The sequence below is a fragment of the Dasypus novemcinctus genome, chromosome 9, assembly GCF_030445035.2.
Source record: "Dasypus novemcinctus isolate mDasNov1 chromosome 9, mDasNov1.1.hap2, whole genome shotgun sequence".
Classification (NCBI taxonomy): Eukaryota; Metazoa; Chordata; class Mammalia; order Cingulata; family Dasypodidae; genus Dasypus; species Dasypus novemcinctus.
Window position 1 is genome coordinate 14547873 of NC_080681.1, and position 25460 is coordinate 14573332.

At 48.1% G+C, this 25460-nt stretch overlaps 1 protein-coding gene across 1 annotated transcript; it reads right to left on the reverse strand.

Moving 5' to 3' along the window:
* Positions 1–70: 70 nt before the first annotated feature.
* On the reverse strand, positions 71–14478 carry SYPL2 (synaptophysin like 2). The gene is made up of 6 exons (XM_004448960.3): positions 14393–14478; positions 14141–14215; positions 6628–6752; positions 5308–5509; positions 4193–4384; positions 71–2831 (listed from the first exon to the last, which is right to left on the reverse strand). The coding sequence occupies exons 1-6, from the start codon at positions 14444–14446 to the stop codon at positions 2673–2675; spliced, it is 807 nt and encodes a 268-aa protein (XP_004449017.1). The 5' UTR covers positions 14447–14478; the 3' UTR covers positions 71–2672.
* Positions 14479–25460: the final 10982 nt, after the last annotated feature.

A 25460-nucleotide genomic window follows, 5' to 3' on the forward strand; every position in this document is an offset into this window, starting at 1 on the left:
GAAATACTGATATCAGTCCAAGAACTTAAAGCAAGGGAGAGGACATTTTTTTTTCTCTTAAATCCCCAGAGGGTTTCCAATCTTGGCTCCTTCATAGCAATGCTTGCAGCACTGTTTATTCAAATGTGTAATAACAAGCACCAGAAAACAACATGCAACATTCTCCACCCCCCCACCACCCCCGTCTGCAATCCCGGAAGTAGGAGACCTATGACCATGATGGCAAATAGAACTCATGTCCAGGAAAGGTCCTAGGTGGGCACCCTGGCAGGGTCAGGGTTTACTAGGGCAAAGGACAAGTATCCTGCTTGTTGGCCTCCTGCAACAGCTGAAGAAACCAGACACCTTCTCCTACCTCAGGCCCCACTAGGCAAAACAGTAATGCCAGCCCTGGTTGGAGGGACCGGGAGTCCTTTGAGGACAGCCCTACCTTGGCACTTGGCCTAGCCTGGCTCTCTGGAGGTGATGAGGTGAAATGGCCTTACTTGTAAGGGTGGCCATGGAGAGAGAGGCTATAACCTAAACCAAGGCTCCTCTGGCTGAGAACAAGAGGAGAAGGAGAAAGAGCCTTCTCTGCTCTAGGGCAGGTTCTGAGCTGGGAATTCTGGGAAGGAGTAAATACTCCTCTTTCCCTAGCGGAAAGGCCAGTTGCTAATTTCGGCCCCCAAATAAGAACACTTTATATCCATGACATTTCAAAAAAAAAAAAAAAATTATAAATACATACACAGAATCCAAAGTTCCAGTAGAAGCTGCTCACAGACCCTCACGGGGGCCCGCGTGAAGAAGAATCAATTTTACCCCTTTGTTCTCTGTGTCCCTGGAACTGTTAGGCAAAACTGTTCCCCATTGTCCTTGAGAAATGATAGGGAAGCTCAGGACAGAGAGAGACGTTCAGACTTAGAAACACTCTCATCATCCTTTCTTCCCTCCTCAAATCCCTTTCCCAAAATCTAAAAAACAAAACCAGATAGCTCTTTCACGAAAGGACTTGATGTAAATCGCACACTCCCTCTGACAAGTGGGGAAACTCTGATTCAAAGAGGAAATGACTGGCCCTAAGTCAGAGGTCCTGACTCCTGGGTGCCAATGCACTCATTACTATGAATGACTTTCAGGGACGGGAGAAGGTTGGAGGGTTTGACTCAGCCCTGCGGGAGAGATGGACACAGGGCACTTTCACTTTGGGGATGGTCAGTGGGCCAAGTGGCACTGGATTCCCTCTTCATCCCTCCCTGGGCAGCCGGATGACCAGGGTGGATTGAGGTGTTTTGAGCTGAGCAGGAAATGGATGGCCCTTACCCAGTCAGCCCTTACTCTCAGGCCTTGGGGTCCAGAGAGAAGTGAAGGCACTGTCAAGGAGAGGAGACACACAACGACAAATATGGAACTGGGTCCCGAAGTGAAGAAGCACCAATAGCTTTGGCCTGCCCTGGACTGGGGAAGGGGTAGGGCCTGGGAGAAATGAGGAAGTAAGGGGAGGGTAGAGGGGGCAGTGAGAAGGGGCCCATTCTTTTGTAAAGGTTAGAAGGGGAAGTATGAGAGAGGAGGAGCAGGAAGAATAAAATGAGCAGAGAGTGAGGAAGAAATGGGTCCATCGATCCACGTCCTGGGGCTCTGGGACAACTTAGCCTCATGGGTGGTCCTTCGAGCCCTTCCAAAGCCCCTACCTGGCCCCACAGGAATGAAAAGAAGGCCTGGACAGACTTTGAAAAGGATCTCGAGTGCCTCAGACCCAAGAGGCTGGGGAAGGGAGATGAACAGAGAGGTTGGAGTAGCAGGTAGGGTCTGAAATGGAAATGTCCCTAGACCCCTCCTCTTGTGTCCCAAATGTGAGACCAAGTCTAAGAAGGAGGACAGGGAGGGAGGTCAGGAGTTTCTAGGGTAAGTATAAGTTTAAAGTGTTGGTGGAAAGTGCCCCAGTCCGGGAAGCTGGGGAACTGAGGGAATAGAAGAAATGGATTTTGCCAGCAAGTTTTCTGGTTTTAGTTTCTTGTGGGGATGACTGAAGGTGCAACTCAGTTGCAATTTGTCTGCTCCCCACTGAGTCCAGGCTCATGGGGACCCTCTAAAGGGGTGTTTTCTAGGCTAGTGGGCCTCCTGGTTTCACACACGGGCTAGCAGAGGCCAGAGAGGACAGTGGAAAGGACACTGAGCTCTGGACTGACCAGTGATCAGTGTAGACACAAGGATCGGTATGACAGCCATTGAGGAGGAGTCACTAAACCACTGCTGGGCCCTCCATGCAAGAGGACCAGGGAGAAGATTGCCAGCCAATTTCCCCTCCCTCCCCCTTTTATTGAAGCTTGACAGGTTGATATAGAGGAAGTTGCCAGGAACCAGTCTCAGGCCCCTGGTCTCCTGCCCCAACCCTCACCTCCAACAGAGGCTTTCTAAGAGATGGTAAGACCCCAAGTAAGAGGCCTCGGTCCATGCAGTAGATGAGAAGGACTGAGCTCCGGCCATCCGGGGCTTGAGCAGGAGGAGAGATAGGAAGCCATGGTCAGGGCTGCCCAGGTGTCCAACTGCTGATGGCTGCCCATCTGTTGTCTCAGAGGTCAAAGCCCAGGATGATGGGGGGTGGGAGTTGGAGGAGGAAGGAGGAAGGTCCTGGCAGCTGGAGGTGGTTGAAGAGGTGCTGTCCTGTTCGGGAGGAGCCAGATGGGGGCTGCTTACTGCTTCTCCACCGCTCCCTGCTCGGCTGCGCTCTCTTGGCTGGGGCTCTGGCCCTGGCCCTGGCCCTGGTCCTGGCCCTGCCCATGCCACGGGGTCTCCTTGAACACAAACCAACAGTTCCCGGCCCACAGGAAGAAGTTGATGAAGCCAAAGAGCTGCAAAGACATCAAGGGAGTTTGTGAGACTAGTGGGGGGGGGGCATCGTGGGAACAACGAGGGGAAAGTCACTGAGTGTGCACCCGCGCATGCGAGGGTGTGGTGGGAAGAGGCACAGCGATCTAGGAAGACTAGAGACAGCACTGTAGAGAGGCGGGGTTTAAGGCCACCTTCCTCTAAGGGGTTCTCTGGTTAGTGTCCAACTCTGTCTCTGCATGCGCCCAGGGAGCAGCTTGGTTGCTAGGAGAACCTGGCTCCTGGGTGGAGTTTCATGCAGAAGAGCCAAGAGTCAGGGTCTCGTTGGAGCGTCCCACATGACACGCAGGCCCTGTCTGGAGCATCTTCCGCAGGGTGGGTGTGGCCGGAGCTGTCCAAGGTACCGCTCTCTAAGGCCGGGGACTCGGATGGGCTATGTTCAAATATTTATTCAAAATATTTTAAAACCTATCCACAGAAGTATTTAGGAGGAAATGTATTGATGTCTGCAATTAACTTTGAAGTGCATTAAAAATTGGTTTGATGAATGGAGAACGGCAGATAGATAAGTGATAAAGCAAGTCTAATAAAATGTTAATGGCACGGTACAGGGGGTGAGCATGTGGGTGTTCACGGTAACGTTCTTTCAACTTTGCGGAATGTGTGCACATGTTCACAATAAAATGTTGGCGGAAACAATTTATCAGCAGGGGTCCAGCAAGCACCAGCCTCCGTGGGGTGCCAGCCACGAAACCCTTCAGTTGCTGGGCTATGGTGAGGTCCAAAGCATGCTGGGGGCAGGGCCGGGGTGGCTGGAATGACAGGGAGCATTTGAGAAGCTCAAAGCCCAAACTGTTTACCAACTGGTATGGAACTATTTCAGCATTTTAACAACTGACCTGGCCAAACGTGCACTACAGCAGGACCCACCACTGCCTCAAGCCCCTTTACAGTCTGGAGGCCTGAGGAGCCATGAGCCCCTTCTTACTCACTCTGGATCTGCTTCCAATTTTGAACCCAGTCCCAGCCCTGCTCCTGACAGTGCTCCCCTTCACCTGCCCGTGTGTATACACACACACACACACACACACCATGCATCATAAAACAGGCAGGAGAAATGGAAGGCAGTCAAGGCCTGCCCGGAGGTGGAAAGACGAGAAGGGAAATGGGAAGGCAGAGTGCAGGAGAGAGGAACGGGAGGCTAAATGGGTCACATAATGTCTTCTCAGGGTCTAACAGGAGCCAGCAACCAACGGCAGGTGCAGGGGATACCAGCTCTGGGGATGTCTTCCTGTCGCTCTCAGAACCTGCTAGCTGGGATGGGCCTCGGCAGTTGGGATGGCACTGGCTCCCCCCAGACCCTTGCAGTGGCCACAGGTCTCACCACGGAGATGTTGGCCAGCCCCATGGAGGGCGTGGCCCCAGCACTGCACACGGCTTCCTCGCCATGGCACACGGACATGGCTGCGGTCAGGCTGGATGGCCGCGTGGCTCCTTTGACGTCGGTCAGGCCCTTGCCCCAGGCAGCTGCAGCTACCAGCCAGAAGAAGGTGAAGGAGACAGTCACACAGAAGTCCTGGGAGAAGCAGATGAACAGGAAATACACTCAGACTCCATGATCTCCCACTTCTTTTCCTCTTGCCATGAGGCACTAGGACTCTGGGGTGCTGGGAGAGCTGCCTCTTCCGATTCTGCCCCAAACCTGGAACCCCAGGGAGCACATCAGAAGAAGCTGTTCACTGCCACCAAAGGACTCCTGCCTCTCGGCTTCCCCTGCCCCTGTCCTTAGAGCTAAGGTCAGGCAACAATGCACTACGACATCTGCTATCAGCTTCACCCCAAGCCCAAGTGGCCAAGATGCCCCACTCTGCTCTCCCAGCCTCTCCTTTGCTCTCCATTGCTCAGCTGTAACTAGAGGCAGAGTAAGGGCAGATTGCAGGGGGACAAATCGGATCCCCCAAGTCCACCTTGCATGTCTGGGATAGAGAGAGAGTACAGGGCAATAGTCATCGTAACAGCCAACACTTACTGAGGCTAACTGTGTACCAGAGACTGTTCATGCACTGTCTCATTTCATTCCCCAAGACACTATGAGGAACACACTAGGCTCATCCCCATTTGACAGTCAAGGAAACTGAGGCTTAGAGAGCATAAGTACCTTGTCACGACCATACAGCTAGTAAGGGACAGAGCTGGGATTTGAAGCCAGGCAATCTGAGCCCAAGCCTGCTTCTCTGTGCTGCTATTGAGCTTTCTGTGAGCAGGAGCAAGTGACGGGAGGCTGGTAGGGGCAGGGTCCTGAGACTTGGGCCTCCCACTAGCCCTCAAGGAACCCACAGCCAAGCGCTGGCAGGGAGATTCAGGAGGCTCCCCGTACGGATGTCAGAGCCCCAGGAAAGGCACCGTGTGTGTCCTCCCTAACCTGCAGTTCTGGCTTGCCAGCTCCCAGCTCAGCCTCCTCCGCTGCGCCCCTCCTGACCCAGGCAGCCACCCACTCACCACCAGCGGGAAGCGCTTATTCTCCGTGTAGAGCTTGTGGAAGCGCAGGTAGAGGACAAGCGCGGCCATTGTGTAGAAGAAGGAAAAGATGGCCAGGGTCACAAAGAACTCGGCAGGGGCAGAGAAGTCCCCCATGAGGTGCAGCGTCTTGGAGGTGGAGTCCTCGTCACAGAGAGGCATCTCATATTGGACCCGGTTCAACCTGAGGGTGGGAGAGAAGCGCCCCGAGCTCGCGACGGGCCTCTCCCCGGGGAGGCGGGGAGCACTCGCTGCCCCGGGAGGAGTCCCGTGCTGTTCTCACCCGGGACTCTTACAGCGCCGGCACGGGGGCCCTTAAGGAGTAACAGCGGTGGAGGGAGGCTTAAGCCAAGACAGGGCTCTCACACACTTCCCGGGGCCCCAGGCAAACCCTACCTCCCCCTCTGCTGCCACCCCACACTCAGCCACCTGCTCAGTCGTGGAGACCATGGATTTCCAGGATTTTCAAGGACCTTTAGGTCACAGCCACAATAGGGTCAATCTTTTTTCTGGTAACCAAACTACCAGACAAGTCAGCTTCATTCTCCCCCTGGGAAGCAGAGGTCTACAAGGTTGGAACCTCCCATTCTCAGGCCTTATTTAGGCCCCAAAATGAGACTGTTTGAACAAAATATTAGAGGAAAACTGCCTATTGCATCCAAAGGTAGTTCACTAACTTGGGTGCTGATACTAGAAATTCCTGTCCGCATTCTCCTCTCAACACTCGCATTTCCCTCCCTAAGCTCCCAGATACCCAGAAGAGTGTTCTCTTCTCCCTCCTGGTCAAGTTGTACCTCCTTGTGTTCATCACCTCTCAAGGGTTTAAGTACTAGCAAGGCAGGAAGGGAGCTGCTGAGGGCCAGAGAGACCTGCCCAACTGGCCCGGACTTCTCTAAGCTGCCATCCCGCGCTGCACGGGTTCTTTCTGCACTATTGTTCACTGCTGTTGGCTGACTATGAACCGGAACATTTTTGTCACAATGATCTGTGTTTCCCTGATGTTTTCCTCTGGTCAGTGTGTCTGAAAAATTCCCAAAGGGCAGAAAGAACACAACTCCTGTAATTCTTTCTATTTGAATATGGGGTGGCACACAACAGATGACCTTTAGGCTTCTGAAGGACATGGAGGAGGACGATGAGGGGGAGGAGCAGGGAGAGGAGGAGGAGGGGGAGGAGGAAGTAGAGGAGGAGGGGGAGGGGAGGGGGGAGGAGGGGGAGGGGGAGGAGGGGAGCACCAACCAGGTCCCGCCAATCCCGTGGGCGAGGTCCTGCTGGGGTGCTGGGCGCAGCAATTCCTCTCACCTGAAGGGATAGCCGAATGAAACGAGGATGGCGCTCACGTCCTTGGCTTCGTTGTTGCAGCGAACCGTTGCTCCTGTCTCCCCGCTGTAGGAGCCGCAGGACCCGAAGGCGAAAATAGCAAAGAGCTGAGGGAGAGCGAGACCCCTTCGTGAGCCAGGCAGCCTCAGCTGGCCGAGGCAAATCCCTTCAGAACCACTCGCTTGATTCCCAGTAGGGTACAGGTGCGGGGGAGGAGGACCAAGATTCCCTTTATTCAAGCTTCTCCAGGCCTCCATGGGTCTCCCGGACTCAAGGGGCTAGTTCACTGCACAGGGTGCTGGACCAAGTAGCCCAATGAACAAGGTTGGCGTTGAGCAGTGTCTGGGAAGGAGATGAAGTGAAAGGAAATGGACGGCTTCTAGGTCTTCCCACTGGACCTGACCTTGGAAGCCATAGGTCATCTCCTGAAGATGCTGGCTAACACGAAACCTCTGCGAATCAGGCTTTTGGGAACTTCTAGTTCAGTTAGACTCAAATCTCTTCCCCAAGGGAGAAGTACGCTTGGAAATAGACTGCCCTGCTCCAACCTAGATCAGGCATGCCTGCAGTGCTTTCCACGTCTCCCTTGAACCAGGCATCAAATCTTGTCCTTACCTCGTGGCTCCCTCCTCGCAGCTTCCTGCCTCAGTAGCAGGGATGTAGCTGGAGGGGACAACTTCTGCCAAGCCTTCAGAGGAGCCAGGGGGCCAGGTGGCTGTCCCATGGTACTGCCAGCCTAACTCCTCTTCCACCTCAAAGGCACATTTCCTTCCAACCACAGTGCTGGCTGGGCCGATTCTAACAGTCCTGGCTCAAGCCCAGAGAAAAGTACCCTGCACTTGCCTTATCAGCTTCCACTACTGTTTCCCCTCTGGTGTTTCCCTCTGTAATCTGCTGATGCCGCCATATCTCCATGTGAAGAACCAGAGGCATTCAGATCACTCGGAACTGGTTTCCTCTTCGCCTATCATCACGTTTTACTAAACCTCCCATCTTTATTGAAGCGAAATTTCCTCATTCCTATCATTTTCAAATTTCTTTCTTGGGAAGCACACTTTGGTTAGAAAAGGGGTTGGGAAAATGGAATCTATTATCCTCCTACATTGTCTGCTCAGGCTTGGTTTCCTGTGCACGTACACCATGAAAATCAGACTTTTTTTTTTAAAAGGAGGTAATGGGGGGTGAACCCGGGACCTCGTATGTGGGAGGCAGGTGCTCAACCACTGGGCTCCATCCGCTCCCTGTAAGTCACTCTTATTCAGCAGTGAGCTTATTCTGTTTAGGGCTCATTTTCAGTATGTTTCTCTGTGTGTGCCTCTGTGGCTTGAGCATTAAGAAGAGAGCTAATCTCCATCCCAGGCCTGCGCCCAGGGTCTAGAATAGAGGGGTGCCCATTAGGTTGCTAATTCTTGTTAGTATGATAGAGGGGGAAAAGACCCAGGTTGGGAGTCAGAAATCTGGGTTCTTCTAGTTGTAGCTGCTAATTAGTTAGGTGACCTCTGAAAGGTCAGTTCCTTTCTGAGACTTGGTTTCCTCAACTGTAAAATGAAGAAAATGAAGGATTTGCAGTAGTAATCTAGAGCCCTTTCCCAGCTCTAGCATTCTCTTGCTTTTTGAGGGCAGCGCTTGGCCGGGCCTGCGACAGCTGCGCTCTGCCCTGGGCGGGGTCCAGCGCCACCGCCCCGCCTCCCACGGCCTGGCCTGGCAGCTCTTCTCCAAGCCGGAGCCGTGGACCCCTCTCTAAAGGTCATAATGGGCACCTCTCTATTTCCAGGTGGTTCATTTCAGATAAACGAGGAAGCTCCTCATTTTTAAAGACACCCAGGATAGGGGATAGTTAACCTCTCTCCAATGCCCAAAACCTCCTTGCTCAACTTAACTCAGAGAGGCTGCGGTGCAGCTGTTGGCTCGCCTTCTTGACAGAGCTGGGGAGAAGTAGTTCAAAGCCTGTGCAGTGATAACCCTTCACAGCCCCAAAGCTGCCTCAGTGGCCTGGACAATGGAACATCTCTGGCTCTTCCTCTTAGGCCTTCTCCAATCTTTCATCAGCTCTGTGGCTCTCTGATTCCTCTTAGAAGTTTCTTTATTCCTCTTAGCCTCTGGTGCCCAGAACTGGACACGATTAGGGTGTTACATTCTAGGAAGAGCAGCACTGTTGGACATAGTTGCACATGTTGGCAGTTAGCCAGTGAATCGCTCTTTAAAGGTTCCCTAAGGAAGTAGGTATTCCAAATTTGGGGCCACAAACAGCCAGTTATGGAGCCTTCTCTTCATCAGCACTCTCCTGACAAGCTCTCCTGAACATCTACAGAAGATGCCATTTATTGCACATCTACCATGTACCAGATACTGGCATTGGTACTTAGCACTTAGAACAAAAGAAGAAAAAAAACCCTCTACTCAGGGAACTCATATTCTAGATCTGCACTCTCCAATATGGTAGCACCAGCCACTTGTGACTATTTAAATTTAAATGGATTAAAATTAAATTAGGGAAGCTGATTTGGCTCAACTGATAGAGCATCCACCTACCACACAGGAGGTCCAGGGTTCAAACCCAGGGCCTCCTGACCCGTGTGGAGCTGGCCCATGCGCAGTGCTGATGCGCACAAGGAGTGCCGTGCCACGCAGGGGTGTCCCCCGTGTAGGGGAGCCCCACGCACAAGGAGTGCGCCCCATAAGGAGAGCCGCCCTGCGTGAAATAAGCGCAGACTGCCCAGGAGTGGCGCACAGAGAGCTGACGCAGCAAGATGACGCAACAAAAAGAGACAAAGATTCCCGGTGTGCCACTGACAAGAATGTGACACAGAAGAACACACAGTGAATGGACACAGAGCAGATGACAATGGGGGTGGGGGGAAGGGGAGAGAAATAAATAAAAATAAATCTTAAAAAAATTTTAAGTTAAACTGGGGAGGGGTATACCTCAGTGGTTGAGTGCCTGCTTCCCATGTATGAGGTCCTGGGTTCAATCCCCAGTACCTCCTAAAAATATATATAATGATGAATTAAATTAAAGATCCTGTTCCTCAACCACACAAGCCACATTTCTAGTGCTCAATAGAACCATGTAGCTAACAGGTACCATACTGGGCAGCACAGATTCTGGAGCTTTTCCATTATTGCAGAACATTCTGCTATGTCTTTACAATGACCCTCAGGTCCTCAGAACCCTGAACTCTACTTTCTGGTTCTTCAGAGGGCAAAACTCATAATAACTTTAGTATTAACTGTATTCTCTTGTATTCTGATACTTTGAAAGTCAGGAGTCTCTAAATACCTTACATGATAACTCTTGATTAACTGGAATATATGATTAAATCTGAATGTCACACAGCCAGATGGTGCAGATAATAGACAATTTGCTACATAAGGAAAAGGAAGGAAACATCTAAGGAGAATCTCACAGATTCACAGAACAAAAAGGATCTCAGAGATTATCAAGTCCAAAAGTTTCATTTTGCAGAGGTGAAAACTGCAGCCCCAAAAGACGGTGACTTTCCCAAGGTTAGGTTTAGATGATATGAGAGGCAGGCTTAGAATTCATGTCTCCTGATTCCCTCTCCAGTGCTCTTTCCACTGGGTTCTTTCCTGAACTCAACAAACATTACTGAGTACTTCATACCAGGTGGTAGAGATGCAAAGATGACTAAGACTCAGCTCCTGTTCTCAAGAGTTCACAAGCAGAACCAAGAGTGTCATGTTAAAATGAACCAACAAAAAGAATACCCCACCTTGCAGAAGTATTAAGCTAAATTAGAGATCTCTCCCACATGCAGTGAGGATTACAAGGAGGCTTCCCACTAGCTCTGCCCCTCGGATTTGTGAGCAGATCCTCTCCCAGCCCCATCCACCTTTCTGCGTCAGCTTTGCTTTCTTCCCTGTGACAGGTGACTGAGCCACAGCGAAGAGAGAGGCAGAACTGGAGCCACACCTGTCACCAAGCACAAGGTTCTGAGATGAGCCAACTGCCATAAAGAACAGGATCCAAGGAGAGAGTGGGGCTCTGAGACAAGGGGAAATCCCTGAGTTTTGGTGCTGACCAGTCTTCCTCCTCTTGGACCTGGATTGCTGGGCACAGGAAGGGTCTACCTCCTCCCCCTCCAGCCTCTGCATCTCTTTTAGAAGGATGTCACATAACTTTCCCAGCAAAGGATGAGCTTTGGTGCTGACTTGGTGATCATCCCGTGTCAGTCCCGAGAATGCTAACATCACTAGTTCGTGCGGGGCACAAGGATGACAGGTTCCCTCCCCAAATCCTTCTCCCGCAAGCATCTCATTGGTTTTATGGACTCTGATGGTGTCCCCACACTTACTGAAATGGTTTCTTTGCATTACAGAGACCCCAGAGCCAAGCAAGTGACTTTGGTGCCCCAAAGGTGAATTATCGATCACGGGACACCAGTTAAAGCTTATATGATTTACTTATAAGCAAATGGAAATAATTACTAACCCTGGAGACATTTTTTGTACCTTACCATCAAAGCCAGGATTTGGCAGCGACATCTGAATAAACTCACCAAAGAACAAGTCTAGCTGAACCTTCTGCATGAGGGGGTAAAGTGTTACTAAGGATTAGGAGGCAGGGATGGGCAGGCATGGGCTGGAAGGGAACCTGCATTGCAGAATACCTTCTGGCGTGCCAGGCTCCTCACCATAGTCTTCCTGAATGCTCCCAAGGCAGATGCTGTGCAGGTACTACCACCTGTGGTACCCCCCAGGGGCTGATAAGCTAGGTCTAACACCACCTATCTCAGATATGGAAACTGAGGTCTATAAGGATTTCATCACTGACCCATGGTTCCATGGCCAGAAAGCAGAGGAGATGGAATTCAAACCAAGGTCCATCTGGCCTTAAAGTCTTTTTGCCTTTTTCTTTTTTAAAAAGAATTCACCAATAATTGGTCTATGCCTCTGTTATTTCTCTAGCTAAGTGTAGCCTTAGCCAGACTCCATACTTGGAATTAAGGTCAGATTAGTTAATTTTTGAATTTTAAAAAGGGACTCTTTTGTGTGATCTATGGATCTTTGAAAAATAAATAAAACATACATTTAAAAAAATAAAATAAAAAGATACTCTAAGCCAAACTCCTTACTAATAAAAGAATATGACTGTCTTCTCACAAGAATTCCAGTAAAACCTTTTCTTTTTGGTAATACTAACAACAAAAGTTTTCAATTCCCATTACCATAACACCAAGATTTGTATTTTTTTTCTCTCCTCTAGTCAGGAGCATTTGATCCCTCCAAGCAGAAAGTTAGCAAAGAACCCAAATGATATTTTCATGGTCATTTCGGGTGCTGCTGCCCGTGTAGTTTTATCTTGGCTCATCAGCAGAGACTCAGGACAATTGAAACTCATGCCGCCTGATCTCACCAAGATGGCAGTAAAAGCAAACCATGTCTCCTTGAGAAGCTACCCTGTGAATGAAGGCTGTGTTCAGAGTCTAGCTTGGGACCCTGGACTTAGCATTATGAAAGAAAAGGGCCTCTGTTTTGTACAGCCCTTCTCTAAGAAGTTGAGGATCATAAACGTTAAACAGGTCTTGACTCTTGGGGCATCGGTGTGGACCCTGGGATGAGTCTGGATCATTCCCTGGCATCGCTTTGTGCAGCCTTTGTAGAGATGTTGAGTACATTGCATGGGGTGGCGGTGGGGGTACAAAAGGGGAAAGAAGAGGAGAAGGGGATGAGGAAAGGATCAAAGGGATTGCATACTGGAGCTTTCCAGAATTTCCCCAGGGAATACAATCCATGGTCTAATACTCTCCATGTTTCTTTCCCTCACGTCTTAACAGTCTTTCTCAAAATTTCCTTGGATCCAGTTGTCTAGTTGTGATAAAATTGTACTCTTGGGCCTCAGGTTCAGCTCTTCCGGGTCACTCTTTCAGTGGCTCTGCTAGTTCTGGATTGCTGTCACTTGGAGTCCTGACGTCATCTTTTTACGCCCCCTCTGGTCCTCAAGGGGTGGATCAGAGGAGGGTAGTAAGCGGAAGAGAAAGGGCTCAGTCAGCAGTTGACCCAGCTGCTCTTGAGGCAGTAGAGAGAGCGGAAAGTCCCTGCCAGGTTCCCGAGTTTTCACTTGGCAGCTCCCCAGGCTGGACTATATCCCCAAGAGGGTCTCAGATATCCAGAGATAACCCTGAAGGTACCATTGCCCCTGGATTCCAGATTTAATGATTCTCATCCAAACCATGATTTAGGAATTGGTGACACAGTGCTAATTCTGTCTCCAATGAGTTCAAAGCCCTTTAGAACTCAATCCTTCTCAGCATTAATGCTAACTTACGCCCTAGCTGAATTCCGTGGGGAGGGCGTATTAATTAAGTCATTCACACACCCTTTGGTGGATGGATTGTCTAACTTAAGTCTCTTCTGCTGTGACAGTGCATTAAATGGCCCCAACAAGTTTTTATGATTTAAAAGAATGACCCGTCACATTCCTAATTTGTACCTAGGAGGCCCTGGGCGCTGGGAGGGACAGATAGCTTACTATCTGTCTCAACTAACCAGTAAGGCAAAGAGATGGTTTTTCCCCTAGGCCATGACAGGGGAAACTGAGGCCCAGGGAGAAGTGATTTCTTCAAGGTCACAGGGTAAGTCCTAACGTAGCGCAATATTTTAGTACATCAGCCTATTTAGAATCTTAGACCTCGGAAGCATAAGGGGACCCTATAGATAGTCTGATCAACTCCCAGCCCCCATTTGACTAGTGAGGTAACAACTGAGGTCCAGAGAAATGACTTGCCCAAGGTCACATAGTTGGCAAAGGCAGGCCCAGGTCTGGAACCCAGGGCCCCAGCTCCCAGCTCAGTGTTCTTATTCTATGAGCCACATTTTAGCCACGCTAATTTTTGTCTTAATTAATTTTTCTTTTCTTGAATCCTAGAGTCGTGCAATCATTCATTCACTTGCCCACTCTCTCACTCAGTTATAGGACCCGAGATTAATACCCCAGTGTCCTCAATAGGGAAACCGCGGAGCCGGCAGCCTGCGCTCTAAGCTCAACCCCTGATCAGCCAGGTCCGGGTGGGTTTGGGGGGCAGTTGGTTTCCACCGCCTGCCTCCTCCTTCCCTTCTTTGCCCTCCTCCGCCTCCCTCCTTGTGAAGAGCGGACCTCGTCGCTCTCGTCCTCCTCCCCCCTGGCTCCACCGAAGAGCGGTATGTGCAGGATCAGAGTTCTGGAAAGGTTACACCCGGGTCCTCTCGCCCGGGTGAAATGTGAGCGCCCTGGGCAAAGGCTCCTTGCACATAGAAGGACCGAATCCGGGGCTCCGCATGCCTAGCTCCTCACGCTCCTGCCACCAACTCCTGGAGCAGCAGCCCCAGCCCGCCCCTCCCCCGCCCACCTGTCGCCGCCCCCCACCCTTCCGCTACGGCTGGCCGCTGCACCCGTCTACCCCCCACCCCGCCACCCCCAGCCGGGCCACATTGCTTCGGGGCAGCGTCACAGCCCAGGCTCCCGAAATAGCCCGGGGCTGGGGCAGCGACTCACCCACTGGAGAACTTTGATGAAGCCCAGCGGCTCCTCCAGCCTGCTCCAGCGCAGCCCCACGAGCAGGCGATCCACCTGCGGGCACGCGGCCGACGTCAGGGCGGTGGGAGCCCCGGCCCAGGGCCGCGCGCCCTCCCCGCCACTCGCGCCCCGGGGAGGGCAAGGAACCCGGGTCGGGACGGCCGGCCGGGTGGGGAAGGGGCGAGGAGAGCGCCCCGGGGGCTGGCGGGCCGAGGGGCGCGCGGGCCGTACCTGCTGGCGCGGCGACTTGTCGGCGGTGCGGCCCGAGCTCTCCGTCGAGGACATGCTGCCGCAGCGGCGCCGGGGCGCGGCGCGCGGGCTGGACGCCTGGGCCCGGGGGCTGCGAGGACCGCGGCGGGGCGGGGGGCTGCGGGCCCCCGGCGGGAGCAGCGAGCGGGGCGCGAGCGCGGGCGGCCGGGGGCGGGCCGGGCTCCAGGCTGGCGGGGTGCGTCGCCGCGCGCTGCTGCCTGCGCTCGCCGAGACCGCGGCTGCCGCTCTGCCCCGCCGGCCGCCCGAAGCCCTCGGGCCCGATTCAAACTTCTGTCAAACTCGCCAGCGGGCTGAGCCGCCGGGTCACGTGGCGCGCGCTCCCGAACCCTCTTCCCGCCCCCTTCGCTCGCGGGTCCCTGCCCGTGGGACGCCTTAAAGGGACCTGTGGCCTCCGCGCGCAGCCTCGCCGCGAGCGAGCTCAGAAGCTTTGCCAGCAGCCTCCGGGGCCCGTCCCCACCGAAGCGCGACGGCCAGCGGCTCCAGCTCCACGGCCGAAGCCGGGAACCCGGGCCTGGCGCGCCCGGAGCACGGGCTCCTGGCTTCTCTCTCCCCAACTTCCCGGGATTGGGAATCGCTCTCGGGTATTTTTCTCCAGTGCCCAGGGACGCTGAGCGAACCCGTGGGCGGCTTCCTGGAGGAGCAATCAGATCTCTGCCTCCGAAGTATTGGCTTGTGGCTACGTGTCCATCTCTTTACCGAGTCCTCTCGGGTGCCCTCCATGGCTCTTCAGAATGACTACTTTTTCCACCTGAATGTAATTTTTAAATTATGTATATAACGAAGTTTGCCGTGTTAATCGTTTTTCGATGTACAGTTCAGTGGCATGAATTTATTCCAAAATATGGCAGAAATGGGACCTTCATCCTGAAAATATAGTTTGGGGTAACTCTATCATGTTGGGACTGACCTCCCCACTAAACATGCCTTCCTACTGACTGTACCTGGAGGCTTCCAGTCCACAGGTTCCAAGAGAGAGTAGGGTGTTTCTCAGAAGAAGAGCGCCTTCTGTTTTAGAAACGTGTTGTATGGTCAGCACAGTTTAACTTAAGTAGGCGCAGAATTCATCAAAGTGTAAAAGAGGTGACGGGGAAAACACTGCATTTTAGAAGAAGACATGCAAATGTGTTGTGAACATTTAAGGCAGCTGATGCCCAAATGGATGAGTCAAGGAAGGTGGTCGGGGTTTGGAGATGATTTTGCATCTAGAAGGATTCTCTTCATGATTTCAATGACTTGAGCACTGTAGAGTTTATCGTCTCCTTCACAGCCAGTGATGCTTGAGATACCAGATGGTTTTGTTTTTCAATTGTGGGCTAAGGAGAGGGTGGAGTTGGTCCAGAATTGCAATCGGCCAAAAGAGATAGCAGCAAACTGAACAGGTCACCAACATGGTGATGAGAACTCCTGGGTTAGGAGCCTGAGGGAGGAGCCCCGGCACTAAGAGGCCAGCGAAGCCCCAAAGCATGCTCTTCACAACGAGAGGCACCTTTAGGCCATTCTACACCATGCTGGAACTGGCAGCCCCTGCCTCACTGCCTCCAGAACGCCATTCTTTTTCATGGCCAAGTAATATTCCATAGTATGCAGATACCACGTTTTGTTTATCCATTTCATCTGTTGATGGACAATGTTGCAAGGCACTCAACTGTCCTGAGTGCAACGGGACATGCACAAAATCTCTCCAGAGTAGGGTACAAGTCCTTTGGTAATACCCACTTTTAAACTTGATATCCTATAACTTAAATATTGTGACAAGAAACTAATATAACTTATGTGATATGATAAAGAGATAAGATAGGGAATAAAGATATTTTCTTTATGTCCATATGCAGACTTACTCATAACAAAGCAGGGAAGAGATATTCATAACCATTATAGTCCTTGTTTCTGTAACTGGTCACATGGGTATAGTTCACATTTATCACTACCATCTTCCACTAGCCATTCCATATTCTCTCAACCCTCACCAAGCACCTCAGCTGGCCATGGTTCTTTGCCTGGTGGGATAACCCAAGTTTTCATTCCTGAAGTTTCAGAGCCATTGGTAGTCCTGCCTGGACTGAGTCGTTGCAGTTTTCCTTTGACTTTATTAACAGGGCACGGTAGTACTGAGAGACGCCCTAGGGTATCTCCTGTATTCCAGGCAAACTCTTCTTTACTTCAGTTGTAGGTACAGTCCTATTTACCCTCGATAGGATCAATCACCCCAGCCAGTACGGTAATTTCCCTCTTTGCTTGTTTTTTTTTTAAGAGTTATTTTTTTAAATTTCTCTCCCCTTCCCCCTTCCCCCTGTTGTCTGCTCTCTGTGTCCATTCACTATGTGTTCTTCTGTGTCCACTTGTATTCTTTGTCAGCAGCACCGGGAATCTGTGTCTCTTTTTGTTGCGTCATCTTGCTGCATCAGCTCTCTGTGTGTACATCACCACTACTGGGCAGGCTGCACTTTTTTCACACAGGGCGGCTCTCCTTATGGGGCGCACTCCTTTCGTGTGGGGCTCCCCTATGCGAGGGACACCCCTGCGTGGCATGGCACTCCTTGCGTGCATGGGCCAGCTCACCACACAGGTCAGGAGGCCCTGGGTTTGAACCCTGGACCTCCCATGTGGTAGGCGGATGTTCTATCAGTTGAGCCAAATCCCCTTCCCTCTTTGCTTTTTGAGTCAGAGGCGAGAGGAACCCAAAGTGGCCAGGTGGCCATCTTAACTTCCAGTTCAACGGAATCATGGTTGTGTCTCCTGGTGGAAGTACTTCCCCTTTTGGAACTAACACCTATAGACCAGTAGAGCTTAAGGTTGCACGGACTGGAAGCAAAAAGTTTTCTAATGAATCACTAGGGGTAATAGTAAGTAGTGCCACTCCCATCTCCATGCCTTGATACCTGGACCTGTGAATCCTGGCTATGGGAGAAACAGCATCATAGAGTGGACGCTGATTTAGAGCATACACAGTGTCCTGGAGAACATTGCCCCAGCCCTGTGAGGTATTGCCACCTAGTTGGTGCCATAATTGAATCTTCAAAAGGCCATTCCATTGTTCTATCAATCCAACATGATGGGGAACATGGTAAAACCAGTGAATTCCATGAGCATGTGCCCATTTCCACACATCATTTGCTACAAAGTGGGTTCTTTTATCAGAAGCAATGCTGTGTGGAACACCATGATGGTGGAGAAGGCATTCTGTAAGTCCATGGCTGGTAGTTTTGGCAGAAGCATTGGAAGGCAGGGAAGGCAAACCCACATCTGGAGTATTCCAGTCAGAACAAATTCAGATCCTGGGACCTTCCAGAGTGGGAGAGAGGCGATTACTCTCTTGTGCCTCCTCATCTCCCTGTTCTGCTGTGTCTTACTTTCTCTCCTCTGTGTCTCTTGTTGCATCATCTTGCTGCACCTGCTCTCCGTGTTGGCCAGCACTCCTGCGCAGGGTGGCTTTCCCACGTAGGGTGGCACTACTGTGCGGGGCTGCATTCCCGCATGGGCCCGCACTCTGCATGGGCCAACTTGTTGCGTGGGCCAGCTTGCCCTCACCAGAATGCCCTGGGCATCGAACCCTAGACCTCCTATATGGTAGAAAGGAGCCCAGCTGGTTGAGCCACATCCATATCCCCAAAAGCTGTTTCTTAATAGGAAAATAGTCATCTGCAAGGGTGGCAAGGCTTTGCTCCAAAATCCTAAGGGTCTGTGTTTTAGATTCTCCTACAGGTCCTGCCAAAGGCTCCAGACAGCATCTCTACTTCTAACAGACATTTTCAGCACCATTGCATCTGCTGGATCACAGGGCCCAAGTGGCAGTGCAGCTTGCACGGCAGCCTGGACTTGTTGCAAAACCTCCTCCTGTCCAGTCCTCACTCAAAACTAGCAGCTTTCCTGGTCCTTTGGTAAATGGGCTGGAGTAGCACATCCAAATGAGGGATATGTTGTCTCCAAAATCTGAAGAGGCCAGCTAGGCATTGTGTCTCTTTTTTTGGTCATAGGAGGAGCCAGATGAAACAGCTTATTCTTCCCTTTAGAAGGGATATCTCGACATGCCCCACACCTAGAAATTTCAGAGGTGGAAGACCCTTGTATTTTTTTTTGTTGTTGTTCTCTTTATTTTCTTTATCCTCCTCTTATTCTTTAAGAACATATGAAAATATTATATCTGATATCATGCCTTATCTTATAGGACAGTGATTCTAAACCAGGGGCAATTTTATCCCCCAAGAGACATTTGGCAGTGTTTAGAGGTTTTTTTTTTAATAACTTGCAGGGCAGGGGTGGGGATTGCTACTGGCATCTAGTGGATAGAGACCAGAGATGCTTCTAAACATCCTCCAATGCACAGGAGAGCCTCGCACAGCAAGTAATTTTTCAATGCAAAATGCAATGGTACGAAATGCAAAGCCCTCATCCAGAACTTTGAGAAGTATTCAGTTATAATCAATATTATAAGCAATACTAAAGAAATGAATCCACTCTCTGATTATTTGTAGGAGACCAAAAACTTTCATATGTGTTTTAATTGACTAATTCTATACTCTTAAAATAAGTAAATGTTGTTGGGTAGAATATGCATTCTACAGTTTTCCAGTTTCCATCACTTAATGTTATACTACTTCTGCTGGGAAATTTACACTTTTATATATTATCCACATGATCCTGGCAGATATTTGAATTTGCACTCCTGAATTACATACCAAATGGTCACCAGTTTCTCTCTCTTTTTTTAAAATTTATTGAAGTATATCACTCATACATAAACATACATAAACAATAAGGATAGTAATAGTTGTGAACTTACAAAACAAACATATATAACATTGTACAGGACTCATAACTCACCCTACCACCTATACCTTGCATTGTTAAACCTTTTTAACTAACGATTAAAGAGCATTGTCAAAATATTACTACTAACCAAAGTATTTCCCCCCAACCCACACTATTATTATTATTGTCTTTATATCATTTATATATGAACATACATAAACAATAAGTGTATAGTAAAAGTTGTGAACTTACAAAGCAAATATGCACACAGGGGTCCCATACATCAACCCTCCACTAACACCTTGCATTGTCCTAAGACGTTTGGTACAAATTATGAAGGAATATTGTCGAAATCTTACTACTAATTATAGTCCTTTTCTTCCATTTGGTGTGTTTTTTCCCCAACCCACACTATTATTGTTTTTTTAATATTTTTTTAATGATAGAAGTTGTAAACTTACAAAACAATTATGCATATGTGCACAATTCCCAAACAATACTCTTCTATCAACACACCACACTGTGGTGAAACATTTGTTACAGATAAGAATATCATCTGATGGTTACCATGTACATTTGGCTCACATTTTCCATATGGCCCCATTATCAACACAATACGTCTTTGGCATAGATGGAAGAATATTATATTATTACTGCTAATCACAGTCCATAGGTCTCTCCAGTTGTATTTCTCCCATGCTTCTCCACATTCCCACCACCGTCCATTAGTGATATACATTTGCTCTAGCTCACAAATGACACTCTTGCATCTGTACCATCAACCACAATTCTCATCCACCTCTTGGTTTACTGTGCTATTCAGTTCCGAGATTATTCTCTAGCATTCTGTCAATTGGTGTTTACATACCTAGACTACCATTTCAGCCACATCCCTGTTTATAAATAGCTGTTAATCACTGTTACCATCCAGGCTACATATTTCTATACTTTTACAGTAAAGCTAATTAAAACTTCTACATATATTAAACATCAGTAGTCCATCTCAGTCCTCCTCTTAATCTCCTTAAAGAATCTACTACCTGCCACCAGGTCTTTTTTTTTAGGATTTATTTATTCATTCATTCGTTCATTTGTTCATTTATTTATTTATTTATTTATTTAAATTGTCTTTTTTTTTTTTTTAAAGATACATAGGTCAGGTCTTAAAGATATTTTCCTACAATTTCTTCTAGAAGCTTTATGGTTGCTTTTATTTTTAGGTTTTTGATCCATTTTGAGTTAATTTTTGGAGAAGGTGTGAGATAGGAGTCCTCTTTCCTTTGCTCAGTTATGGACATCCAGTTCTTTCAGCACTGTTTGCTGAACGGACTGTTCTGCCTGAGCTGTGTGGGTCTGACAGGCTAGTCAAAAATCACTTGACCATGCATGTGAGGGTCTGTTTCTGAACCATCAATTTGGTTCCATTGGTCTATATGTCTGTCTTTATGCCAATACCATGCTGTTTTTACCACTATAGCTAGGTAATATGATTTAAAGTCGAAACGAGGATTTGCTTTTCCTTTTGATGATGTTTCTGGTTATTCAGGACCCCTTATACTTGCAAATAAATTTGATAATGGTATTTTCAATTTTTAAATTTTTATCGGAATTGCATTGAATCTGTATGTCATTTTGAGTAGAATTGACATCTTGATGATATTTAGTCTTCCAATCCGTGAGCATGGAATGTTGTTGTTCTTTTTGCTTTCCCATAGTGTTTAAGGATCCTTGTTCTGACAGCAGGTCACACAGTAATATCTGGCCTCTAAAGAAGTGCAACCACCAGGCTCTTCAGGTAAGATGGAGTTAGTCTCACAAACTTCTTCTTACAGTCCTGGTAAAAGGTGTGTCCTCTGGGCATTCCTGGGGTGGGTAAGCAGGTCTTACATGACACATCCACTCTAGAATTCCAGTCTTTCTAGGCCTTTGGGTCCCCTCATCTACAGTATACCAGAGCCGTTCCGGCATTTTGACCTCAGGTAAGGTCAGCCACCTTTTGGTCCATGTTTCAGCCAGCTACCCGAACAAACTGACAGCGCCTTTTCTAACCCCTCAAGCTACAAAATTGAATCCAGAATCTCTGCTTAGTGGGCCCGTATCAATATATTCATCCTGATCCAACTTTAAATTCCTTCTGTCATTATCCAACACCCTTTATCTCCATTCCCACTCATATTCCCAATTTCTGTCTAAATGAACTGGAAAACTCATGCAGTTCTTTTGGAGTATAGCATACTTTCTCATGGGTCACACTTTGTACCTCTCCCCATTGGAACTTTGGTCTAGTTATATGTCTGGAAGAAAAGAGGGGTGGTGGGAGTGGGAAACAAAAAGGATTGGAAGTTTCTTGCAAGCCAATTACCTCAGAGCATTCTGGATATTAATCCCTTTCCAGAGATATTCCCAAATATTTTCTCCCATTCTGTACATTGTCTTGTCACATTCTTGATAATATCCTTTGCTGCACAAAAGTTTTTCATTTTGATGAAGTCCAACTTGTCCATTTTTTCTTTTGTTGCTCATGTCTTTGGTGTCATATCTAAAAATCATTTCCAAATTCAAGGTAGGTCCTGAAGATTTCCCCCTATGTTTTGCTCGAAGAGTTTTATGTTTTTAGCTCTTTGGTTGTTGACCCATTTTGAGTTAAGTTTTGTAATTTATATATGTGTGGTAGGGACAGTATGACTGCTTTTTAAAAAAAAATTTATTGAAGTATATCATTGATATATAAACATACATGAACAATAAGTGTAGTAAAAGTTGTGAACTTAGAAAACAAATATACATAACATCATACAGGGGTCCCAGACATCACCCCAACAACACCTTGCATTGTTGTGAAACATTTCTTACAAATTATGAAAGAATATTCTCAAAATATTACTACTAACTACAGTCAATATCTTAAATTTGGTGTATTTTTCCCCAACCCATCCTATTATTTTTTTAAATAAATTTTTATTACAGAAGTTGTGAACTTACAAAACAATCATGTACTGGTGTAGAATTCCCATACAACACCCCTTCACCAACACACCACACTGTTGTGGAACATTTTTTACAGATTATGAGATAATATCAGGCTATTGCCACCAACCATGGTCCACAGTGTACATTTGGCACACTTTTCCCGTACCTCTCCACATTATCAACACAGTACATCTTTGGCATTGATGCAAGAATTTACAATATTGCTATTAACTACAGTCCATAGGTCACACCACTTGTATCTTTCCCATGCTTCTCTACATTCCCACCACCCTGCAATATCCACTCTAGCTCACAGAAGGACACTCTTGCATCTATGCCATTAACCACAATTCTCATCCACCACTGGGTTCACTGTGTTATTCAGAGTGTGACTGCTTTTTAAACAAAAAACCTGGCTATTATTAATAGAATTCATCCTGCCTTTGAATAAGTGCTTTCCCAGGTTCCAAGGGGCAGGGGATTCTGGCTGGATCAGGCACCTGACTGGTTGCAGGAAGCCTCCCAGAGGCCTTCTGTGCAGATCTAGGCTAACAGAGGAGCAGCTGAGTCCCAGAGTCAGCTCTCAATAAATTGTTCTGCAGTCTTAGATCTGTTCTATGGAGTGGGGGTAATACTTTCTCTTCTACTTACTCTTAAGGTCACCATGAGGAGTAAGTGGGGTGATGTGTGTGTGTGTGTGTGTGTGTAAATGCCCACACTAGACAAATGTAAAATAATTTATATTACCAATGTCTCTAACAATATGCATCCAGAATCTGACACAACCAGGAAAGAACTGGGAGCAATACACCAAAAACCCACAACCCACAACCAGCCCTGTCAAACTTGAACACTTTTCCTCGTCGGCCTCAAATCCATTCTTTAAAAAAGAAATAAAATTTACATTTAACATTGAAGCCTTGTATGGACCCTCCTGTGAGTCACTCCCTCTCCTTCTTCCCTAGAAGTAACCACTATCCTGCCCTGAAGTTGTTTTATCAGCCTCATACATGTTTCATACTTTTTCTATATACGAATGTCTTGAAGACATGAATCTATCTCTATGTGAATATATCAAAAATCACTACATAGAAATCCACCAGATAGTGTTGTTTTCAAATAGGTTTAAACTTTATCCAAATAATATCATGCCTTAGATAACCTTCTGCAGCTTGCTTTTTTGTACTTGATGCTTTATTTTTGACCATCATCCAGCTTGATGTATGTACTTTTGGTTCATTTTAGCTATATAAAATTCTACTCCATACATATACCACAATGTAGCTACTTATTTTCATATTGCTGAACATCTGGGGGGTTTCCAAATGTTCACTCCTACAAACAGGGCTTCACTGAGTGAGCGGGTACACATCTCTTTGTGCACATGTGTACAAGTTTCTCTCCAGCACTGAATTTCCAATTTTTTTAAACCACACACCCTGGCAAGAAATACATTTATTTTACTTTATTTATTTTCCCTTTGACACTTCATTTCTTTTTTTTTTTAAGATTTTTTAAAATTTCTCTCCCTTCCCCACCTACCCCCCGCCCCCAGTTGTTTGCTCTCTGTGTCCATTTGCTGTGTGTTCGTCATCTTGTGTCAGCTCTCCGTGTGTGCGGCGCCATTCCTGGGTAGGCTGCACTTTCTTTTGCGCTGGGCAGCTCTCCTTACGGGGGCACACTCCTTGCGCGTGGGGCTCCCCTATGGGGGGGACACCCCTGCGTGGCACGGCACTCCTTGTGCGCATCAGCACTGCACAGAGGCCAGCTCCACACGGGTCAAGGAGACCCGGGGCTTGGACCGCGGACCTCCCATGTGGTAGGCGGATGCCCTAACCACTGGGCCAAGTCTGCTTCCCTCCTTGGGATTTTTGATGTAGACAATCATGTTGTCTAGAAACAGGGACACTTTTGGTTCTTCCGACCTGCATGCTTTTTATTTTCTAATCATTACATTGATTAGAATTCCCAGTACATTGGTCAATAGGAGAGGTAAGAGTAGACATCCTGGCCTGTTCCTGATCTTAAGGGGAAAGCATTCATTCATTCTTTCACCATTTAATATTTTAGCTCTTGGTTTTTTGTAGTTGCCTGTATCAGGTTGAGGAAGTTTCTGTTCTATTCCTACTTTGCTGCGATTTTTTTTTAATCATGAATGGATGTTGAATACTGTCAACTGCTTTTTCTGTACCAATTAATAATGATCATATGTTTTTTTCTTCTTTGGACTATTAGTATGGTAGAGTACACTGGTTGAGTTGTACATGTTGGACTAGCTTTGGTTTGGGGGATAATATCCCTTGGTCATGTGTGTTTTTCTATTTATATATTGCTGAATACCATTTTCTATTACCTTATGGGGTTTTGTATATATGTTCTTGAGGGCTACTGGACTGTAGTGTTTTGTTTGTTTGTTTTCTGTCTTTCTTTGGTTTGGTACTAGGGTAATGCTAACCTTCTAAAATGAAATGAAAAGTGTTCCTTCCTCTTATTTATGTTTTTTGGAGAGCTCCTTTTTTTTTTTTTAAGGCTGGAACCATATTGTGGCCAAACCAACTGTACAAAGTCACCTAATTCTCTGTGCTTCTTTTTTTTTATTGTATGAAATTATGCCATAGTAGATTTTTCATTTTTCAAAAATTCTGTCAGGAGTGGAGGTTCCTGCAACTACTGCTTGCCAAATTTTTGTCCACATATATATATTAGATAATCTTGGGAGACACTAAAGACTTCTTGGGCCTTTGGCAAAATGACTTCTAATATCTAGAATCCTAATTCTGTTGGATTTGGATTTATAAATACTTTTAAAAGATCTGATATATCTTAAAACCACTTAATCTTCATACACGCTTCAGAAGAAAATAGTTTAAGAAAAAAACATCTATACATGAGTAAAAATCATGACCAGGGAAACGGACTTGGCCCAGTGGTTAGGGCATCCGTCTACCACATGGGAGGTCCGCGGTTCAAACCCCAGGCCTCCTTGATCCCTGTGGAGCTGGCCCATGCGCAGTGCTGATGCGCGCAAGGAGTGCCCTGCCACGCAGGGGTGTCCCTGCATAGGGGACCCCACGCACAAGGAGTGCCCTGCCACGCAGGGATGTCCCCGCATAGGGGAGCCCCACGCGCAAGGAGTGCGCCCCATAAGGAGAGCCGCCCAGCGCGAAAGAAAGTGCAGCCTGCCCAGGAATGGCGCCGCACACACCTCCCGTGCTGCTGACGACAACAGAAGGGGACAAAGAAACAAGACGCAGCAAATAGACACAGAGAACAGACAACCGGGGGAGGGAGAGAATTAAATAAATAAATC